At 39.1% G+C, this 21,624-nt stretch overlaps 1 protein-coding gene across 2 annotated transcripts in view; it reads left to right on the forward strand.

Annotated features, from left to right (window-relative positions):
• Window positions 1-21,624, forward strand: part of LRCH1 (leucine rich repeats and calponin homology domain containing 1) — a 219,366-nt gene that overhangs the window by 168,492 nt on the left and 29,250 nt on the right. For both annotated transcript variants that reach the window (XM_069601308.1, XM_069601309.1), the window contains exons 12-15: window positions 4,569-4,658; window positions 4,758-4,794; window positions 9,381-9,434; window positions 10,183-10,255. In XM_069601308.1, coding sequence (XP_069457409.1) covers window positions 4,569-4,658; window positions 4,758-4,794; window positions 9,381-9,434; window positions 10,183-10,255 — 254 coding nt within the window. The remainder of the gene's footprint in view (window positions 1-4,568; window positions 4,659-4,757; window positions 4,795-9,380; window positions 9,435-10,182; window positions 10,256-21,624) is intronic.

The following is a 21,624-nucleotide window of genomic DNA, read 5'->3' on the forward strand; positions in this document are numbered from 1 at the left end:
GTATCTGTGCACACAGTATGGGCTCACCACTAACCGCTGAAAAACAAAAGTTAGTTCTAACTGTCTGTTTTCCCAAGATGCATAAACGAAAGAGTCAAATTTCGGGAGGGATTGAGAGCAATTACCCCCTGTTTGTCATTTCTAGAAATTCATTCATCCCTCATGCATTTCATAGGGTGATTTTTGTATAATGTTTAGACAACAGAAATAGTCAAAGTGCGTATTTTATATTAATGAAGTTTAAACCCCTGGAATATATAAATATAAGAGGTTTTCTAAAAAAGGGCAAGTATTAATTTATCATGTGCTACCATATTTATTTCTTTTTAGAATTTTTTAAAATTTCTGTTTAATTTGTTGTGTTTAATTTCTGCTATACAGCAAAGTGACTCAGTTATCCATACGTATGGTGCCAAGTATATGTTAACTAAATTAAATATTTCCAAAGATTTGGGTGATAATTTTTTAATTGAATTAGTCATTATCAATAATAGGCACTATATGCAGTCAGTATAGTTTTGACTTTTTAGCTGAAGATAATAGAATGCTCATGGACAAAATATCTTTCAGTAAGGCAGTATACCTAGTATCAGGGATAACGACTGTATTGATGGGGAAATAGATCCAAAGGTTATCCCTGGTAAACTGTTCAGGGTTTGTGGGGATTTAAATGTGAAGATGATGTGGTTTTGTAATATGGTGGGTGTGGAAATCACACCAGGTTCTGGGAATTTATGAAAAGAGTTATTAGTGAGTCCCAGAGTGCCAGGGAGAGTACACCACCACCCTTGCCTGGCTCTGAAGGAATACTCACAGGTCGGGCTGAGCATGGCTGGAAACCTTCAGCAATTGATTTGAAAAGCATTTCGATTCTGCCAGCATTAGATGAGTGCTTAGAGCATGGAAAGATGTGCAGTGTGTACGCTGGGGGATATAAGGATGAAGAAGACACAGCTCTTCCTTCTAAGAACTTAAACGATTACAACAGATGTTGCCTTGAGTAGTGATTTATAAGTGTAATGGATTTAAGGGCTTGACGTGAAGGAAAAAAGTGATAGCATGAATGCCTGGCTCCGGATGGAAAAGGGGAGGTGGCTCAGCCAGCCTTTAGAAGTTTAGAGTATTTCACCTGGGCCTTTAACAGCTAGCGCTTTCAAGGAGAAAGTGAATTCTGTACTGAATTAAAAGCTCATGCAAAGGCATAGAGGTCAAGAAGAGTGAAGCAAGCTTGGAAAATCTCAGGAAGAAAAGGTGATCTCCCACGCTGGCTGTGCTTCAGTATCATTTGTAGACGTTTCAAAACACAGACCCTCTGCCTGACACTGCCAGTGGTGTGGGGTGGGGGGTGGTCTGGCCAGTTTCATTTTTTAAAAAGTTCTGCTGGTGCTTCTGATGTGCAGCCAGGAGTGGGACTTCCCAGAGGAGCTGTTAGGAGTGATGCAGGTGTGACCTCAAACTTGGGGTTGAGGAGCTGAGATTTTATTTCATATGTAGAAGGAGGCAGCGGTGGCTGTAACATGTGATGATTCGTGTTCATAAAGAGAAAGAGACAGAGAGAGAGAGAGAGTAATTATATGGGGCCAGGAAATTGTACGGCTGGAGGAGAACACGCCTTGGTCAGCCAGACACTGGTCGCAAGCCCGGCTCTAGCACCAGTTACTCTGGATGAGTTACACGCATTCTCTGCACCCCAGTTTTCTCATCTGTAAGATGGGCTATAAGGACTTGTCTTTTACTATTGTGAGGATTTGAAATAATAAATAAACTGCTGGTGGAAAGGTGCACGGGCAGAACCATTCTCCAGAAGGCATCCTGGTAGTTTGTAGCCATAGCCTAAAAATAGACATAAAGCTTTTGAATTAATTCCAAAAATGTATCCTAAAGGACAAAGAGACATGAACAGCAGTTGTGAGGGGAGAGAGGTGTTTTTCCTAGCAGATATTTGGGAAAAAGGCAATGATGTAACAGTTTGGAGATACTTAAATTATGGTCCTTAATAAGATGAAATAGGCGACCAATACCTTTTTTTAAACTTTCCAATGTATTTTAGGTTGCTCACTATATAATGTTAACTTTAAAAAGTGTGAAAGTACATACAGTTTGCTCCCTATGATATAAATAGAATTAGTGGATAGTGAAAATTGCTCAGTCGTGTCTGCCTCTTTGCGACCCCATGGACGATACAGTCCATGGAATTCTCCAGGCTGGAATACTGGAATGGGATAGCTCTTGCCTTCTCCAGGGGATCTTCCCAACCCAGGGGATTGAACCCAGGTCTCCTGCATTGCAGGTGGATTCTTTACCAGCTGAGCCCCCAGGGAAGCCCAGGAATACTGAAGTGGGTAGCCTATCCCTTCTCCAGCAGATCTTCCTGACCCAGGAATTGAACCACGGTCTCTTGTATTGCAAGCGGTTTCTTTACCAGCTGAGCTACCTGGGAAGCCCCAGGTCCCATTAACAATTAAAACTAGAAACAAATATACCAAGATGGAAGTTTTCTCTGAGTGTTTCTAAATTACAGTTTTTATCTATACTTTTAAACATTGGAGATACTCAGTAGTAGATACTGTGGTAGTTCTTTGGTGATTGTTTGAAGTCGGGGTGAGGATGGAGGGAAACAGTCCAAGGTGTTTTAGACCTGACCCCTCCTGTCTCCATCTGAGGTGGGGAACCATGGGGCACAGCCAGTTTGAGAAGGAGGGTATTGGGGTCAGTTTAGGACCTGCTGCATAGAATCCAAGGTGGCAGTGTGATAGTGTCCATTCAGCTGCTAGATGTTTAGGTCTGGGGCTCTAAGCTTAGACTTAAAAGTTACTTTCAGGGACTTCCCTGGTGGTTCAGTGGTTAAGACTCAGAGCTCTCAAGGCAGGGGGCCAGGGTTCGATCCCTGGTCAGAGAACTGGGTTCCACATGCTGCAACTAAGACCCAGTGCAGCCAGATAAATTTTGAAAATAAATAAAGTAAAATAAATAAAGTAAAAGTCACTTTCATAAGGTATGTTTTAATGGAAGCAGTATTATAAATGGATGGAGTTCCCAAGGGTGAGCCTATCAACAGGAAAGGAATTGGAATCCGAGATAGAGCCTCGAAGACGTGATATGGCAGAGAGGAGACCCCTACTTGGGCTCAAACTTTATATTGTTTTAATATTTCTGCCTTCTTACACTTTGTATCACATTTCCAGTAAACTTTGCTTACAAATTTGAGATGAATACGTGAGCCCCAAAGTGGAAAGGAACGGCTTCGTTTGGTGGAAATAGCAGTGGCCAGGGAACGTGGGACTGGAACCCAGAGTAAGATCGGGGTGGCCTGGCGGCTGTGGCTCCCCGTTCTGGGCCTCCATTGCATCATCCTTCGTGAGAGGCGGGTGAGCTGAGGATCTGGAGATACTGCTCCAGCTTGGAAAGGTCTGAGGCAATAAGTTGCCAAGGGTGTCGAGCCAGTCGGCATAGTTGGTGGGTGTGGAGGAAAACGGCCTTGAGTAACCATCCCAGGGATGGTTGATTTACATCTTTGTGGATTGTTATTTTAAAATTATATTATGTTGTAAAACTTTTTATGGATTTGACCTCCTAAAGTAATCGCCTGCCTTGGCTGCTATAGATCTTTGTGCGTCCTGAAATAGATATTCTGCTACTACAGTTCTAACTTGATAATAATGTGTCTGTGAGTCAGTGTAATAGAGATAAAGAAAGAGCCCTGTTTTTGCTTCTGATAAAAAGAGGGCACTTCAAGAGGTCAGTTATTTCTAGCTGCTTGAATAATAGTCATAAAAAGTTTATATACACATTAAGATTTCCCTTTATCTCATTTCCTTGAACCAGGTTGCTTTGTTTGTTTTAATCAAGTCGCTGATCACAGGATTAAATTTTAGAGCTTTACCTTTCATGCAACCGTAACATCAAAAAATTTAGTTGAATATTGCTTTCCTGTTTTGCCTTTGTTGATTTCTTCTCTCAAGGATTTCTGATTGTTGGTTAGATATGATTTTCAATAGGATTGTATACTGTGAATGCATACCCACCTTTTAAAATAGCTTTGTAACTTTTATATGACTTTTAGAAATTCCTGGTTTTATAGATCTTAAAAAAAATTCAACTCTTAAAATTACAGAAATTCAGAAAGTGTAAGACAATTTCAGAGATAAAATGCATACCTCAAATTGCTTTTGAAATTTTTTATTTTAATATTCCTATTAAATGCCCTTGGTGCATATCTGTAGTATAGTGTATGTACAATATAGTAGAGAGAAACTTTACTTGTTTCTACAAACTGATTAAGTTCTTAATAAAATTTAGTGTGTGCTACCTGTGACTTTTATGACCTCATCAGAAATTACTATTGTATTTCAAATAAGTTGGATTTTGATACCAAAGTGGATTGAAAATTATATTAAAAAATATATATATAGTCATGGTGAGGAAACTATATAGTTTGAAATTTCTACCATAAACCTTTTATTACTCAATTCTAATGATAAACACAACTTTTAAGTATATAACTAAAAGCAGTAGGATTTATTAAAGTTTAGTAATTTGGTAACACTTTTTTCCCCCTTACTCTTTAGATTAAGCACAGATATTACAGAGAGAAGCATTGTAAACTTTTACCCTGTGGACCCAGCAGATGACTTGGAATTGCAAGACTCGGCACTAAAGTATGTTGACCTTTCTATAACAGCACATTTTCTCTTTTTACATTGAAATAGTTTTGCTTTAAATTATATTTACGTCTTTTTATTCTGTAATTCCTACAGTGGTCAAATACAGTTGGAGAGGTCTCCAGAATGTGAGGTAAGGCTGCTCTTGGGTGAACCAGAGTTCTGGTGCAGTATTCTGCCACAGAAGAGTGGCTGCCATATTCTATCAAGATGTATCATGGGGCAGAACATTCATTATAACAATTTGGCCACCTGATGCAAAGAGCCAACTCGTTGGAAAAGACCCTGATGCTCGGAGGGATTAAGGGCCGGGGGAGAAGCGGGCAACAGAGGATGAGATGGTTGGATGGCATCATTGACTCAATGGACATGAGTTTGAGCAAACTCCAGGAGACAGTGAAGGACAGAGAAGCCTGATGTGCTGCAGTTCATCACACGACCGAGTCAGACACGACTGAGCAACTGAACAGAACTTTCATTAGTGAGATCAGTATTCAAATTTGGTCAAGATCTGTTTTTCAAATTTTTTGTACTTTTAGCTTCTTTAGTTTTCCTGCTTATCTATTCTATTTCACCTCCCATTGAAGATAAGAGTTGACTGTTTCCATTGAATTCTCTAAATCTTTGTCAGACAGTTTCAAGGCAGGCCATGGCAAATAAGACCCACAGGGAAACCTGGCTCTGTCAGAAACTGGAGGTAGGACCAGCCAGTGCCAGCAGCCTATGAACCGACCAGCTGAATGTAAACTAGGAAAGACTTGAAAGATAAGGGTAAGTGATTTGAGAAATGTCTAGGAGGATTAAGAGACTAGCAAAGATAAACTGATGGGGGAATCTGGGGACAGGGTAAGGGTAGGTTAGGTAGCTATGTAGGGTAAAATTCAGGTGGCTGCAGAGAAAGCAGTTTGGACATAAAACTAGAGATAAGCTTGGAAGATCCCAAGGAAAACAGGGAGGAGAGAAAAAGGTCTGAGTTGGTGGCACGGGAGTAAAACATTGGTTACAGCCTTGTTTCATCCCTTCTTACTGAATGGGTTTAGGATGGCTAACTTCAGTACAGCTAACTTATGTTCCTTGAGGTATCTGAACAGGTTCCGTAGTAAAGCAGTCTCACACTCTTAACTAGCTAAGTCTCTATGTTAAATAAGAAGGAAAAGAGCTATAGTTTAAAAACCCATGTTCCTAGAGAATATGGTTTCATAGTTGAGTATTGTGATTTGGAATTACGTTGAGTTTTCTTTCCATCTCAAAGGCTTGCTAACGATGGACTCCCGCGGGCTACCTCTCTAACTTCTCCTTGATTTTCTGTAAGTTAGGATCCATCTTATAGCCCAGGACACCTGACTTTAGCTGTGACTGTTCCTCCGCTCTGTCCTTAGGGTCACTGCACTCCCTCCTCCCCAAGTGGAGGGTCACTCAATGACCCAGGAGTGGGCCATCAGGAAGCCTCTTATGTGAAGGCTGTCCCAGGTCTATTTCATGAGGCTCTCCTTTTGAGACATGTTCCTTTTGATTCTGTGCAAACTGACTTTTGTATTTAGCTTTTTACTTGGAAATAATTATAAAAGGTTAAAAAATTACAGAAGTCTGCAAAAAGTTACAAAAAATTATAACCTTTTACCCACATTTTCTGTGATTAACATTTTACCACTTTTGCGGTATCTCTGTCTCTCTTTTCCTCCCCAGAGTTCTTTTTCTGAAAATCAGAGGATAAGTTTTGCACGTCATAGTCCTTTTCCCTAAACATCTCAATGTCCCTTTCCTAAGAATAGGGATTTTATCCTATATAACTCGACTTCAGTTATCAACCTCATAAATTTACACTGATAAAATAGTTTCATCTAATCCGCTCTCCATACTCCAGATGTTTAGATTGATCTAATGACGTTTTTCACAGCACTTTTTCCCCTTTAGTAGGATCCGGTTTAGAAGCAATAGTTGCCAGGTACCTATAGTTTCCTTTATTCTGGATATTTCCATAACCTTTCTTTGATTTTTTTATGACCTTGAAATTTTAAAGAATACAGTGCTCTTCTTTTTTAAAGAATCAACTGCCTCTTATTTTGTGGGACAGAAATCCTTCATATTTCCTCATGATTAGATTGAGTCTCCGTGTTCTTGTCTGGGATGCTGCCCAGGTGATGTGGTGTCCTTCTCAGGGTATCACCTGCAAAGGCTCATTGTGTATGTCTGTTCTTCACTGGTGATGGTAATTTGATCACCCAGTTGACGCGGAACTTGATTTCTCCACCATGTAAGTATTGTTTTATTTCCCCTGGCAACCAGTAGTCAGTGAAGAGATCCTTTGAGACCACAGTGGGATCCTGCTGCAGATCCACTTTATCTTTCTTTATCTTTTTTCTTTTTTTTGGTTGTGCCGCATAGCACACAGAGATTCCCACTAGGATGTGGGATCTGGTTCCCTGATGAGGGGTTGAACCCACGCCCCCTGCATTGGAAGTACAGAGTCTTAACCACGGGGCCACGAGGGAAGACCCTGTAGAACCACATTTGATTCCAGTAAAATAGATGCCCTCCTGTGTGCATGATACCAGGAGTATCAGGAAGACACCAAGCCTGTAGGAAAAAAAAAGATCTCCATTCTTTCTCTGATTTACAGTATTAAATTTTTTTTTTTCCTTTTTGGTGGAACGAGGAATCACGTTTGGTGTAAGGAATTCTTATTGCTTGTCTTCCTTCTTTGGGCAATTCTCTGTCCATGACAGATATGTCTTCATGATTTTAAAAAGGGAGGGAGAATTTCTGGCTCTGGTGGAAAAAAAAAGTCACAAGAAGGAGGAATGGAAAAGAAAGTGGTGAATGAGCAAGGCCAGTGCCGATGACATGTGGAACTTAAGTGGGCCCCTCCTTTATGGTCTGGTTATTTCTGTATTATTTCTTCCACCCGATTCAGGAAGAAACCAGTTTCATAAGCAGAGTCTTGCATCAGTTGGCCAGTCTGTGTTGAGTCCTTGTGCTGGATGCAGCCTTGTTTTTTTTTTTCTTTTATTTTTACTTTATTTTACTTTACAATACTGTATGGTTTTGCCATACATTGACATGAATCCCCATGGGTGTACATGCGTTCCCAAACATGAACCCCCCTCCCACCTCCCTCCCCATAACATCTCTCTGGGTCATCACTGTGGATGCAGCCTTGTTTTTAATACCCAAGACTGGAATAGGAAGGAGATGAAGTTGCCCTCACTTTTAATGCATTTTAAAAATTGTGGAGGAAAGAAGCCATAGATATTGAGAAAGCAGAGAAGGCTATGAGATGGCCCATAATCCTGGGTGTTTTAGGAACTCTGGGATGGTAGGGGAAGGGATAAGAGTTTAAGGAAAGAGAGATTAATCTAGATTTCAAGGGTGATTTGCATTTGGATGGGTCCCAGGAGGCTGTGCTGAGCAAGACAGCATGGGCCTGATGGAATCAGCATAGAGCATAAAGCAGACAGAAGCACCAAGAGAGAGGCTGTGCCCAGTTACGTGGTGAGACCAAGATTGTGAAATGGCTTGTAATTAGCACCCCACATTCTCTGCTTTTTAACACACTGTAGCTGACTGTCCCCATTAAGTTTGGGTAGCACTTGCATCCATCCCGGAAGAACTGCCAAGTATACTCTCATACATAAATACTGTCCAGTGGGGAAGGATGTGGGAGGAACACAGGGAAAGTTAGAGAACAGAGTTTCTGATAGAGAATCAAAACTGCAAGTTACTTGTTAGCAGTTAAGACATTTAATTGGGTAGGGAAGTCAATGACATTTTATTCTAAAAATATGTTATTCCCTTGAATTTGTCAGTTGGGAATGTTTTTAATAGCAGTCCTCAACAATAGGAATAGACATCCTAAATTTATACTAGTTTGGTGATATGTATGAACATGTTTATATTCAGTTCAGTTCAGTTCAGTTCATTTGCTCAGTCGTGTCCAACTCTTTGCGATCCCATGGATCGCAGCACGCCAGGCCTCCCTGTCCATCACCAACTCCCAGAGTTCACTCAGACTCATGTCCATCGAGTCAGATGTTTATATTAGTTATCACCAAATTTTTTATAGGGTGGATCAATGGGGTTTTGTTGTTGACATTGGCCATGTCGCAAGGCTTATGGTATCTTAGTTCCCTGACCAGGAATCAAACCTGGGCCTTTGACTGTGAAAGTGTAGAGTTGTAACCACTGGACTGCCAGGGAATTCCCTGGGGTTCTTGATTACCTTATAAAAAGGGCAGATCTGGGTAAAATAAACTATTGAGTTTTCTCATTGGTTGTCAAAACAAACTGATGTTGAATTGATAGCATAAGACTTTGCTAGGTCCAGGCATGTTCGTTTATAGAGCTCCCAGTGAGATCTTATGTATTTGGGAACTCCTGCCTTGGACCATTTCTGAAAACCCATATGCTCCCAGCACGTGGGAGCCTGTAGGTTATTGGGTAACCTGGCAAGCTGATGTTCACAGGTACTTTGGGCTGAGCTCTTTGTTCTGGGAAATCCCTTTTCTTAGTCTGTATATTTTAGATGTATTTTTCTGTGAATATAGCTGCATGTTTTTAGAAAGTATACAGTAAGAATGGCCTACTTAACTACAAATTAATTCCATGTATTAGGCATTGTATCCCTGTGTGCCAGGGATATGATAGCAGTCAGACTCAGTTCTTGCCTCAAAAAATTTATAGTCTGATGGAACATACCATGCATTTTTTTTCTTCCTTTAGGTGCAAAATGACCTAACATTACAGAGTAATGGGAGCGAGTATTCTCCCAGTGAGGTAAGTTTCCTGATGATTAATGAAAGCTGAGGTGTTTTGTGAAACCTGAATTGGAATATCTTTTACAAAAATCTGTTATCTGAGACTGTTGTGATTCATGAGTTAATTGTATTGCAGAATCTCGGAGGGAATCTCTTATTAGCTCTCATAGCCTGATCCAGCCCTACCCATAATTAAAGACTCATAAGATATATTTTGACAATTAAATATAGCAGCATTTTTATAGAAACCAGAGTGAAAATAGCTCAAATAGGCAACATTTAGAATGTCTTGTTAACGATAAATGATTCAGCATGGGGTTTCCATATAGCTGAGACATCTGCTCAGTGTCGTCTGCTTTCTCATCTCGTTGTGTTAAGAGATTCTTTATCAGATGTGCCCTCTGTGAGGTGATGTATGTGTGTGCTTGTGTGTGTGTGTGTGTGCGCGCGTGCACGGATGCATGCACGTGCCTGCACTTGAATGCACACATTTATTCTGGAGCAGAAAAGGAATACCAGTATCACACGATTATGAACTCTTATGATGAGCATATAAAAATTGAATAAATCTCCCCCCAAATAACATTCTGTTGATTCTACCACAAGAATTTGCAATGTGAAGATGCATCCATTATCGTATTTTTTAGTCAGGACTTCTACACAGCAGCCAATGCAAGGAGGTCGTGGTTTTGTTACAATCCTTGATCCTGGAGAAGCATGCATAGTTCTGCTTCAGTTCTTTTAAAAATGTCCTTTCCTTTTAACAGATGAGAGAGAACTCCCCCGCCATCTCTCCGACCAACACCAGCACAGCTCTGTTTGGCCTGAAACCTCGATCAGGTAAATGGAAACCTCAGTGTTCTTGCTCACGTGAAACAACTCCGGAGTTTCTCTTTAGCCTTTTTTGTGCAGATATTATAGCGGGAGCAGCCTTGTCGACGCTGGTGAGTTTGAGTCCTAGCATCAGAACCTTGCTACAGCTTGGGGAGGTCACATTTTCAAGCTCCGTTGTCAGCGTATCTCCTCTTAAGGCTGTGTTATCAGTAACAGATTATCTTACCTTCTTTTGAATCAGAGCAAAGAGAGAAAAATATTGGGGCATGTAAGTGGTACAGAAATACTCTGTGGATAAAATAGCCACCCCTTTGCCTCGGTGGTTGCTGGTACCTTGCTGAATTAAAGATGGTGACTCTTTTTGTGAGACACCCTCATTTGCTCTCTGGACCTTGGTAAGGTCCGTGTGTTGACTTCTGTGACAGGGTAGTCATTCCAAGACTCACGTGAGTGGTCAGGAGAGACTTTAAAGGCCTTTTCTGCTTATATTACCTACTTTTAAAACTTACTGTTAGTACATTCACAAATGTAAATTATAGCAATGGGCAAAATGACTACTGATTTTAAAAAGGAGTATGTATAGAAAATTTTGGTTCTTCTGATGTCTCCACCTATTTAAAGTCCTAGCACTATCTACCTTCTTTTAGGTGCTTCTTTGTTTTAATATTTTTGTTAGGTCTTTTACATATATTCTGTACCAGTGCTTTTCAGTTAAGTGCTAAGAAGGCACTCAGATGCTTTAAGCAAAAGGTAGTAAAGAACTTAGATATTCTTGGGTTTATTAGTAAAGCATTTTGGCAGCAGTTACAGATACACATATGTATAATTTTTTACCCACAGGGGAAAAAAAAGATAATTCTTTTATAAAGGAATGTTTTTTTCATTTTTGGAGGAAGTTGGTCGATGGGTAACGTGTGGCCAGCTGTAATGGTTTCCTGGCATTTTGAATGGACTGTAAGACAAAGCTATTTGAGAACATGCTTGGGTGCGTGGTGGGGCTTAGGAGGTGTTTTATGGAGAGCCAAACTGTACTTGAAATTGGACTCAAGTGACTGGCCTCACCATTTACAGACCTGAGTATATGCAGCCAGATATGGGCTGGGCTTCAATTTGCAAGGTCTCAGGTTGCGCCGGGAGGAATGGGGGCGCCCATGCCTTGAGTGGTGATCTGCCAGGAATGTTCTCTACACACCGAGGACCTCATACTTGGCTAGGCTTTCTCCTGTCCCTTACAGGCAGTCTTAGACAATTTTAAAAGTTCTTGTAACTGAGCAAATCAAAAGTTGAATGAATCTCTACAGAATAATATTCTTTTGAATGTATATCTTTGTAGTTTAGTCATAAAATTGTTTCCATGACTTTTCCAGTTCTTTTTATGAGGTCCAAATTCATCTTATCAACTTTGAGCCTACACTATTGAACCATTTCTGATTCTTTGCAGTGGTGAAAACTAAGTGAAATATTCATTTTGAATAGCAGGAAACAAAGATAATTTCCTCTCCTAGCTTCCAGCCTTTCTATAATGCTGACTAACCAGTGTGGAAATTGTGCTAGCTGTTGAAAGCTTTGTGGAGTTTGTTGTAAATAATACTGATTTTTCTTCAGGAACATCAGATGGCATGTTGGAACTTTATGAAACTAGCATCATCTATTGGGAATGTTTAAATTTTATTTTATTAAGTTTAAAATATTACAGTATATATTTTTCACATTTTCTGGAAAAAAATATATATAGTAATCTTAATTGAAGATCATATCATTCTTTTTGATTAAGTAGCTTTGGATCTTTAAAAGTGATTTTTATGTTAAAATTAAGTATATGAATTCATGTGATTTCTGTGTTATAAATAAAAACAGACTTCTCAATTCAGAAAGTTGGAATAGAAACTTAGATTCTTTAAGTTGGCTGGTAGTTTTTTTCAAAAGAAAATTTTTTCTATGTTTTCCTCCAAGGAAAGACAAATGTATATATACCCAAATAGTCATTCCTAGAACCATGTCCATGTATTTTATCGGCCTTGCCCTAAGACTGAATAGAAATTGTGTAGGTATTTCTAAATATCAAAAACTACTATATGAATAGTTAGTGCCCCCAAAAGAGATGCTATTTCATAAATGACCAACTTAGAAGTGCTTTGAACTGGTTGATATTTATTGGTTAATTAGGTTTGTTGTTAAGGAGACTCAACTAGTGTCCAAAATTGGTTTTATACTGATCAATATCTAAGACAATATTGAGAGGCATATCTATGGTTCAAGGGTTGAGCAGAGTTGACTAGATTCAGCTATCATTATAGATGTCTTTAAAGAGAAATTTTACACTACCTTGGGAAAAAAAATTCACCACCCGTGAATGCTGATTCTATATTCTATATAGAATATATTCTATGTTTATTTATAAGTAATAGACATATTTACACATATTAAACTTTGCATAGCCAACTTTTATGGTGAGTCATATTTGCTAAAATTGTTATTTAAAAGGTCTTTGGAAAAGGTATCTGGTAGGGCTTTTGCTTTTTATCTGCATAGTCTATGCGGGCCCCTTCTTTCCGCTGACACGATTCATTAGTGCTCTAAGTCTGTGGGCTTGAGAACTATTAACGATGAATGATATTAACTGCATGCAAAGTGTATGATTGATAAGTACTAACACTCAGTTTTTTATCATTCTTTTTATTCCATGCGCCATCTTTCATTCTTCTGCTATATTGTACACTTGAAATTAAATCCCATAATATGAAATTCGCTTCATTTCCATACAATCCTATGCCATTTGTGAAATGCTGCCGCCCCTTTGGTTTTTCCTGGTCCTTGTGCGACTGTACGCGGACTGGCTCTCTCGCTCTCCTGCAGACCCAGCCCTCACTCTTCCTCCTATCTCCTTCAACAAACTTACACAGGCACAAACATGGGACAACTCTAGCTACTGTGTTCCATCTGAAGGAGACAGTGACAATGGTAGGTGGCTTTGTACCTATTCTTCAATGTGCTCATTAATAAGCCAATGAATGAATATGCTGAACCTTCGTTTCTGTGCAGCTGAAGATAGAATGTATTCTCCTGCATGCCTGACTTAAGAGATAATAGGAAACCTGGAAAGTCCAGAAAAATGCATATGCATTATTCTCTGGCAGTTTGTTAAACTATGTTTAATTATCTTGAACATTCTGAATTTTGGAAGGACTGTACAATAATTTCTTCTCTATTTTTTCTGCGTGGGTTTTTTTTTAGTGTGTGTGTTTGCTTGTTTATAAAAATTTGGGTTTTTGTACATTTGGATAATCTCTTCTGAACTAATGCTTTTGGAGTTTCATCTTTTATTATCTAGGCTTTCGATAATGAGATTTTTAAAGTGATTAAGATACACTATGACTGATCTGAAAGGAGTACACTGCAAATGGTTAGAAGTAAGGAATTTCTAAAAATGAGGAGAAATCACTTGCTTTTTTTTTCCTTTGTAAATTGTTTGCACATTTTGACTTTTGATAACTTCAGCCCTTTCATCTGTATAATATTCAAGAGGGCTTCCCTGGTGGCTCAGTTGTTAAGAATCCACCTGCCAATGCAGGAGATATGGGGTCGCTCCCTGGGCCCAGAGGAGCCCCTGGAAAAGGCAAAGGCAGTGAACTCCAGTATTCTTGTCTGGGAAATCCCACAGACAGAGGAGCCTGGCATGCTGCAGTCCATGGGGCTGCAAAAGAGCTGGACACAGCGACTAAACAACAACAGATATTCACGAATGGTAAATTGGCTTGAGAATCAAATGTGCAAATAAAAAGTTGAGGACACTCAGCCAGGATTAATGTGGATATTGTTTGATCTCATGCCACTATATGTCTAAAGTAGCCTAAAAGATGAAAATAAAATACATATAATTATTTAGATATACTTATTACAGATATCTCAATCTCCATATTGGTCTGTTAGTTCGGATTGTAGGCATTTTACTCCAAGATGCAAAGTAATGAAAGTAACGTTAAATGTAATAGAGTATGATTTATAGGGAAGAGAAGTGACATGTGGGGTAAAACCACAGTGCAAACACAAGAAGATCTATTTTCTGATGTTATTTTTTAATCTCAATATCAATATGTTACATGTAATGAATAGAAACCATATATGTAAAACATTTGTTGTGATTTCTGGTCAAAATTCAACCAAAAATGCTTTTCCAGACTTCATTACACAGAAGGATAATGCATATTTTGGCAGGTTAGTTACAAAAGGAATTTTATTATTTCATAGATTTCTAAAATTTCAAACCAAAAGGAAGTGTGATTAAACAAGAACAACAAGGAAACCAAAGTTCCTTCTTGTATCACCCGACTTTAAATCCTGGAAATTGAGGAAGGCTAAGTAGAAACTTGCTTGATAAACTGTTCCTTTACTTAAAAATAAAGGGGAGAGAATCATTTTCGTTTCTCAGAAAGCATGGCTATTTATGGATCTGATGATGTCTAAAGGAAATAAGGCCTAGAATGAAAGATTTATGTGTGATTTGGTATTTCCTTAGGAATGATATCTGAAAAAGACTTTTTAAAGCTAGGTAAGATTTAGATGTAGCAGTAAGATTTCTATCTTTATAAATGAACCAACTAAAACAAGAAAGGTGAGGTGACCTGCCTGGCTCACCCTGCTAGATAGAGGGGGAGCTGGGCCATGCCCAAGGGTCCAGTCTCCTCTCCACCATAGCTACCTTCTCATCTGCAGCTGGTTATTGAGGATTTTTGTGCAAGATACTTTGTGCCAGATAAAGTCTGAAGATTTCCATAGAAAATAATCATTGTGAAAATCTTCCTGAAAATAAAATAACCATGTAATACTTATCTGATATTTTTTCTGAGTGAAAATTCTAGGGATTCACATGTAGCTATTATAGTGTAGTACACACACACACACACACACACACACACACTATAACAAAGGGATGGTTTTCAGTATTAATCTACCTGGGTCAGACATTGGGCAGTTGTTATTTTCCCCTTTTTGCAATTTGTCTACAGTATGCCCTAGGGAAGGGATAATTTTCTGTTAATTATCTGATAATTTTCTGGCAGCAGAAGTCTTTTCAAATATTTGTGTAGGTTCCCAAATCTGACCTTTCAAATACAATCTTCATTCTCTTTGAGCTAAATGTTGCTCCAAGAGCAATGTATTTGAATACATTTTCCAATACATTTAAAATTTTTTTCAAACTTTAAACTTTTTATCTTGTATTGGCATATAGCCGATTCGCAACCTTACGGTAGTTCCAGGTGAACAGCAAAGGGGCTCAGCCATACATATACACGTTTGCACTCTCCCCTAAACCCTGCTCCCACCCAGGTGCTGCCTAACACTGACTAGAGTTCCATGTGCTATATAGCAGGTCCTTCGTTGGTTATCCATTTTGAATATAACAGTGTGTACATGACCTTCCCAAACTCCCTAACTATCCCTTCCCCTCCCCCAGCAACCATCAGTTCATCTTCTAAGTCTGTGAGTCTCCTTCTGTGTTTTTATTATTATTTTAATTGGAGGCTAATTACTTTGCAATATGGTGGTGGTTTTTGCCATACATTCACATTCTGTCTCTGTTTTGTAAGTGTTCTTTTAATTAATGAAGAAACACTGTATGTATCCCCAAGTATGTGAGCTAAAGTTGGAAGAGGGAAATAGCCTACTTTTATGTTATTCTTCCTGGTTACCCTGAAACAGTAGATCCCATTCAGAGGTCCCTCATGGCATCTCAAAGCCGATTACCCCATCAGTTTTGTTTCCTCATATTTGCGCCATTGTCCAATATCTGTGGTTATCTCAACCTGTGAAAATAAATGGCATCATATTCCCACTCTACCCAGCATAATGCAACTTGCCTTTCATTTTTGGTTTTTGTTAATTACTTTTGGTAAAGTTGGCATGTTTATGCCTTGTTCACTGTCATGCTTTGTATTAAAATTCCCACTTTTAAAAAATGACAATATTGAAGGAAAATATTTAAAGAAACACATTTGAAATAATAAATATTGCTTTCTAATATTTTGTTTCAAATATATGTCATTTCAAATTCCCATATCTTCCCTAAACTCATTCTTCAAAGAAATTAAAAATGACAAACTGGCTTAGGAAGTCCTCGGGAGTTTGTGTTTCTACAGTCCTCAAAGTCCTGCCTCCTAAAATGGATGGAGAAGGATGTGGACCTGTATCCCTGTCTGTCCGCCCGCTGGGGCAGGAGAGGGCAGCTTCAGTTCAAGTTGTTCTTAACGTGAACACTTCACTTCCGCTCCTTCTCTTGTGCCCTCTTACTACTGTGCCGCTTTCTTTCCTTTCCCCCTTCATTTTGAAATTAAAATTGTTCCTGCCTTCCTTTGAAGTATTTTCTCTTTTTCATTTTCAGCAAATTGGTGGGTGCTAATTTATACTTAACATTTATCTTTAAACTATCACTGGAAAGTGAATGAATGGACGGACATACCTATCTTGGGCCAGTTTTCAGACATTTTCTGGAATTGTTTTTACCATAATCTTACACTTCTAGGTTTTATTTTCCCCATTACAAAAATGAGGAAACTGAAGCTGGGAGGGGTTGCTTCAGTGGTTCTCAATCCTGGCTTTATATTGGAATCACCTGGACATTTTTCAAACAATGGCTGCCCGTGCCCTACACTCAGAGATGCTAATTTATTTGGTGTACCGAGGAGTCTTCACACTGATTGTTTTGCTGATTTGATGTTCTGTTTAAGCAGGTAAAGACCCCTGGGTTAAATAAATTGCCCAAGACAATAGAGAGGAAATTTGAGCCTTCTGAGGGCAGAGAATTTATCTAATTCATTTTTAGGTCCCAGAGGGAATAAATGAATGTATTAATCAGATTTCTGATTCACATTAACTGGATCTACAGCTCATGATACTTTTTCAAAGCCCACCCTATTGCTGCCCTTGAATCGGTATGTCTTTAACATCACACCCTGTCCAGGTTTTTTAGTTTCCAAGGGGAAGTGGAGAGCTGAATTCCGAACCTCATCTGTCCACAGAGAAGAAACCTGGAGTTAAATTTAGATAGTAAAGGTTAATAATATCCACTAATAATTTCTATGCAAAATGCTTTTCTTGTAATAAATAGCATTTCAGGGAATTTTTAGAGGAGTGGGCTTTCTTTGCTTAACTGAAAGATACTTTTATAACAGAAAAAATAATAGTTTCTTGTGCACATCCTTAAATATCTGTTGAAAGTTGCTCAGTTGTGTCCAACTCTTTGCAACCCCATGGAGCCTGCCAGGCTCCTGTGTCCATGGAACTCTCCAGGCAAGAATACTGGAGTTGGTAGCCGATCCCTTCTTCAGGGCATCTTCCCAACCCAGAGATCGAACCCAGGTCTCCCACATTACAGGGGGATTCTTTACCATCTGAGCCACCAGGGAAGCCCAAGTAAACTGGAGTGGGTAGCCTTTCCCTTCTTCAGAGGCTCTTCCTGACCCAGGGATCGAACTGGGGTCTCCTGCATTGCAGGTGGATTCTTTACCAGCTGAGTTACCAGGGAAGTTCCAGTATCTATTGAGTGCCTACTGTGTGTTAGGCATGATGCACTTTACTGTGGACACTGCTCTGAAAAAGACAGACTAAATCTCTGCCTTTGTGAAACTTTTTATTTTGCAGTCTAAGGCATTCACACCTGGAAACTAAGCTTTAGGAGATTTTTGAGGTGACTGCTTACATCAGGGTAGGGTAACCTCTGCCAAGGTACTCTCCAGATAGACTGATCTTTGTTTTCTTACTTGTTTGTGTTTTAAGATGTTTTGATGTGGACCATTTTTTATTCTTTTTTGAATTTGTTACAATACTGCTTCTGTTGTTTATGTTTCTTTCTTTCTTTCTTTCTTTCTTTTTTTTTTTTACCATGAGGCATGTGGGATCCTAGCTCCTCGACCAGGGATCGAACCCATACCCCTTGCGTAGGAAGGGGAAATCTCAATCGCTAGACCACCAGGGAAGTCCCAGATTGTCTGATCTTTGAATGAGGGAGTTTTTGAAACACTTTTTTTTGTTGTTGTTTATTCATTGAACAAGCTGCTTTCTTGGACAGGGTAGAGGTTTAAATTGGAAACAGACATAAATTCTGTATTAGGGAGTCCTATGGAGAAAATCAGATCTATGCTGTGAGACAGAAAGTGATGAGTGCCGTGAGAGGCACAGATAAGGAACGTTGTGCAATCATAGCTGACAGACCATTCCCAGGTCAGGGATGAAGATGATGAAGAGAGTGAAGGAGGAGGTAGAGATAAGGGGAAAATAGAATTTGACCTGTACCTGCAGAATGAATTCGATATTCTGCCTAAGCATATTCATCATTCCCTGCAGAATTTTTGCTTAGAAATTTGTCTCTGTATGTATAAGTATGAGCAAACCATCCTTTTCATACTTTGAATGTTATTTGATATATAGTAACTAACCAGCGAAGCAGGACTCATTTTTTTCCTGCATCTTAAATCTCCCGTTTCCTTGCCTTTTCCTGCCCCTTAGGCATATACACACAGGAAGCCTGTGTGTACACACAGGCTTCCTGGGTGGTTCAGTGGTCAAGAATCTGCCTGCCAGTGCAGGAGCCCCAGGAGACATGGTTCTATCCCTGGTCAGGAGGATCTCCTGGAGGAGGAAACGGCAGGTCACTCCAGGATTCTTGCCTGGAGAATCCCATGGACAGAGGAGCCTGGTGGGCTACAGTCCATGGGATCGAAAAGAGTCGAATATAGCTGAGCACACACACACACACACACACACAAACACACACTCATTTCCCTCATATACACCCTCCCTCTGCTCACTTGTCCCAGCTTTTTTTCCTTTTTATTTACATTAATCAGTGTGGCATTGGCTTTGAAAAATATTTATTATAACAGAGCGGCTCTGGTAGTCCCAAGTTAACTTTTATTCCCCTGAATTAAGTAGGGGAGTTCTTAAATGTAGTGATAGAAAATTAAGGAAAGCTAGAATAATTGCTCCATAGATCAATTTTCTGAAGCTTTGACCAAACTGGTCACTGTATTTATTATTTAAATATGACTTGGAAAGAAAAAAAATTGTAGATAGTATAATCAGAGCTACCATAATGATCATATTAAAATTATTCTGTCATAACAAACTTATGTGCTTTGTAGATTTATTATCAGTCTAAGTAATTCATTTTAAATTCTCATATATTCTACAATAATTAATCTATTTAGAAAACTAGTAGTAAAGTTTCCAATAATTTTATATACATTTGAAGTGTTTATTTAAAAAATAATAGTTCGCATATGTTTTAACATTTTTTGACTACTTATATTCATAAAGCAAATACCTAAGCATGCATTTTGTATTTTTTGAGATGTACGGGCATTTAAGATGAAAAGCAATACCAGGTATTTAAAACCCAGACACCATTGCGTTGTTATCTCACATAAGGCTCTAACAGGGCATAGATACTTGAAGAGTGTGCTGTTAACCAAAAGCTCACAGTTAATTTAACTTCCTGATAGCTTCGTATTCAGAATGAAGTCTGCCAGTAAAAACATATTGGAAATATTAAATGTGTAATATTAGATAAGATTGCCCCCAGAAAAAAAGCCGAAGGAAAATAAAACCCCCAAAGAAAACATCGGATTTGTTTAAATGGAGCTGGCGCTCCCCCTTGCGGACAAGTATGTGTATTACTCAACTAAGTCCACATTCCTTGACTTTTTTGGTAAATTTGGTTGATTTCTTTTCTTGGAGGGTGTGGATTTTTTCTGGACTTTCCATTTTAATGTATGCTCTTCTGATCACTAAGTTTAAGTGGGTAGATTTTTTGACTGGGCTCTATATGGTGCAAAGGCAACTTTATCTCATCTCCCCCTCCTGGTTGGTCTACCCTGCTTCCTTGGCCTGCCTTGCCTTTATTTTTGAAACAATTGGTCTCACTTCCTGTGGGGTTTGGTTTTTGTGGGTCTTGGTGACAAGACTTTGGCTCTTTCCACCTGTAACTTCCTTAGGGGGCTTGAGACAGAAGCCCAGGCCCCAGGCTGACTTCTCTCTAAAGTTCCAGGTGTTTTATGTACAGTAGTCATCCCATTGCTCCATTAACTTCTGTAAGTCAAGGATTTTTTAAGATGTGTCAACTTGCTGGTCCTCTGTAGAGCACCAGAGTGCTGATTCAAATATCCTAGAACTGATTTAGAAAGAAAATACCTAAATGCGAAAAGCATAGTGTAAGACATTCATTAAGGTGTTTTGATTCAAATATACAAATTAGGATTAAAATGACATAGTTGTATGAATGTAGGATAATTGATTATATGGTGGGCCCCAGTTTTTAATTCAAAGTATATTTGTAAACCATATTTAACAATAAATAAATTGAATTAGCTTTTAAAGTGGCTCATAGAAGATGTTTGTCAGAATAGAATAAATGTCATATAATCTTCTTATTCTATATTATTGAAGATGCGGTGATTGAAGCAACTAGAATTGCAGTATGTCGGTGCAGCCTTCTATGTGGTATTGATTTGTAAAGCTGGAGTTCTCTGCCCCAGATTTTCTGAAGCCCTGCCCCCCATCCTCCCATCCCCACCTCTCCCAATCTGAAAATCTTTGGGACACAGAGAACCAATGACAGCTCTTAACCACTCTTTGCTCCCTCTAGTGTGCATGGAAAGTTGATAGTCTTAATAAGACTCTAAAGGAAGAAAAAGATTCAAGTTTAAATCTGCCCTGTGCTTTGTATGCTAATATAAATTGTTAGAATCACTGCCCATATGTAGACTATTTCGTGTTTTCTTGATAGTCTTTAAGAGATGTTATCCTTCAAAGTTTGAGAACATTCATTTTGTCTGCAGTCAGAGACTTAACTCCTTCCAGAGGTGCCACTGTGAGTTGCTATTCCTGGAAGGTTGTAATTTTAAGGACCTGCAGGCAAAGATGATCTCTTAAAACCGCCTCCCATCTTGACAGCTTTTCTCAAAGGAATCTGCGGTCATCTCTGAAGAGCTGACTTAGGGATGCACTTTCAGTGACATGATAGAAGCCAGATTTTCCCCTGTACACTCAAGACAGATAAGGTTTGGGAGTGGATAGTGTGTAGTTCTTAATCCAGGCTGGTGAAAAAAACCTCAGCCAACAAAATTGTTAACCTGTGCTTGTTTATAACATGTACAGCAATTCTGTCTTATTACTTGAAACGGAGTATTCAAGTTTAACGAAAGGATTGTGAAACCTGGCGTGTAGATGAAAGCTTGGGATAGAAGCAGTGGAAAAATTACAGGAGGGGTCTGGAATAATACCGAGGATGACCAAGCCCTTTCCTGGATTCAGCTGATCGTTTGTCCACACAATGCAGAGTAATTGAAAACATAATCTTCTCTAGAATATTTGAATCAAGC

The sequence above is a fragment of the Ovis canadensis genome, chromosome 10 (assembly GCF_042477335.2).
Source record: "Ovis canadensis isolate MfBH-ARS-UI-01 breed Bighorn chromosome 10, ARS-UI_OviCan_v2, whole genome shotgun sequence".
In the NCBI taxonomy this organism is placed as follows: domain Eukaryota; kingdom Metazoa; phylum Chordata; class Mammalia; order Artiodactyla; family Bovidae; genus Ovis; species Ovis canadensis.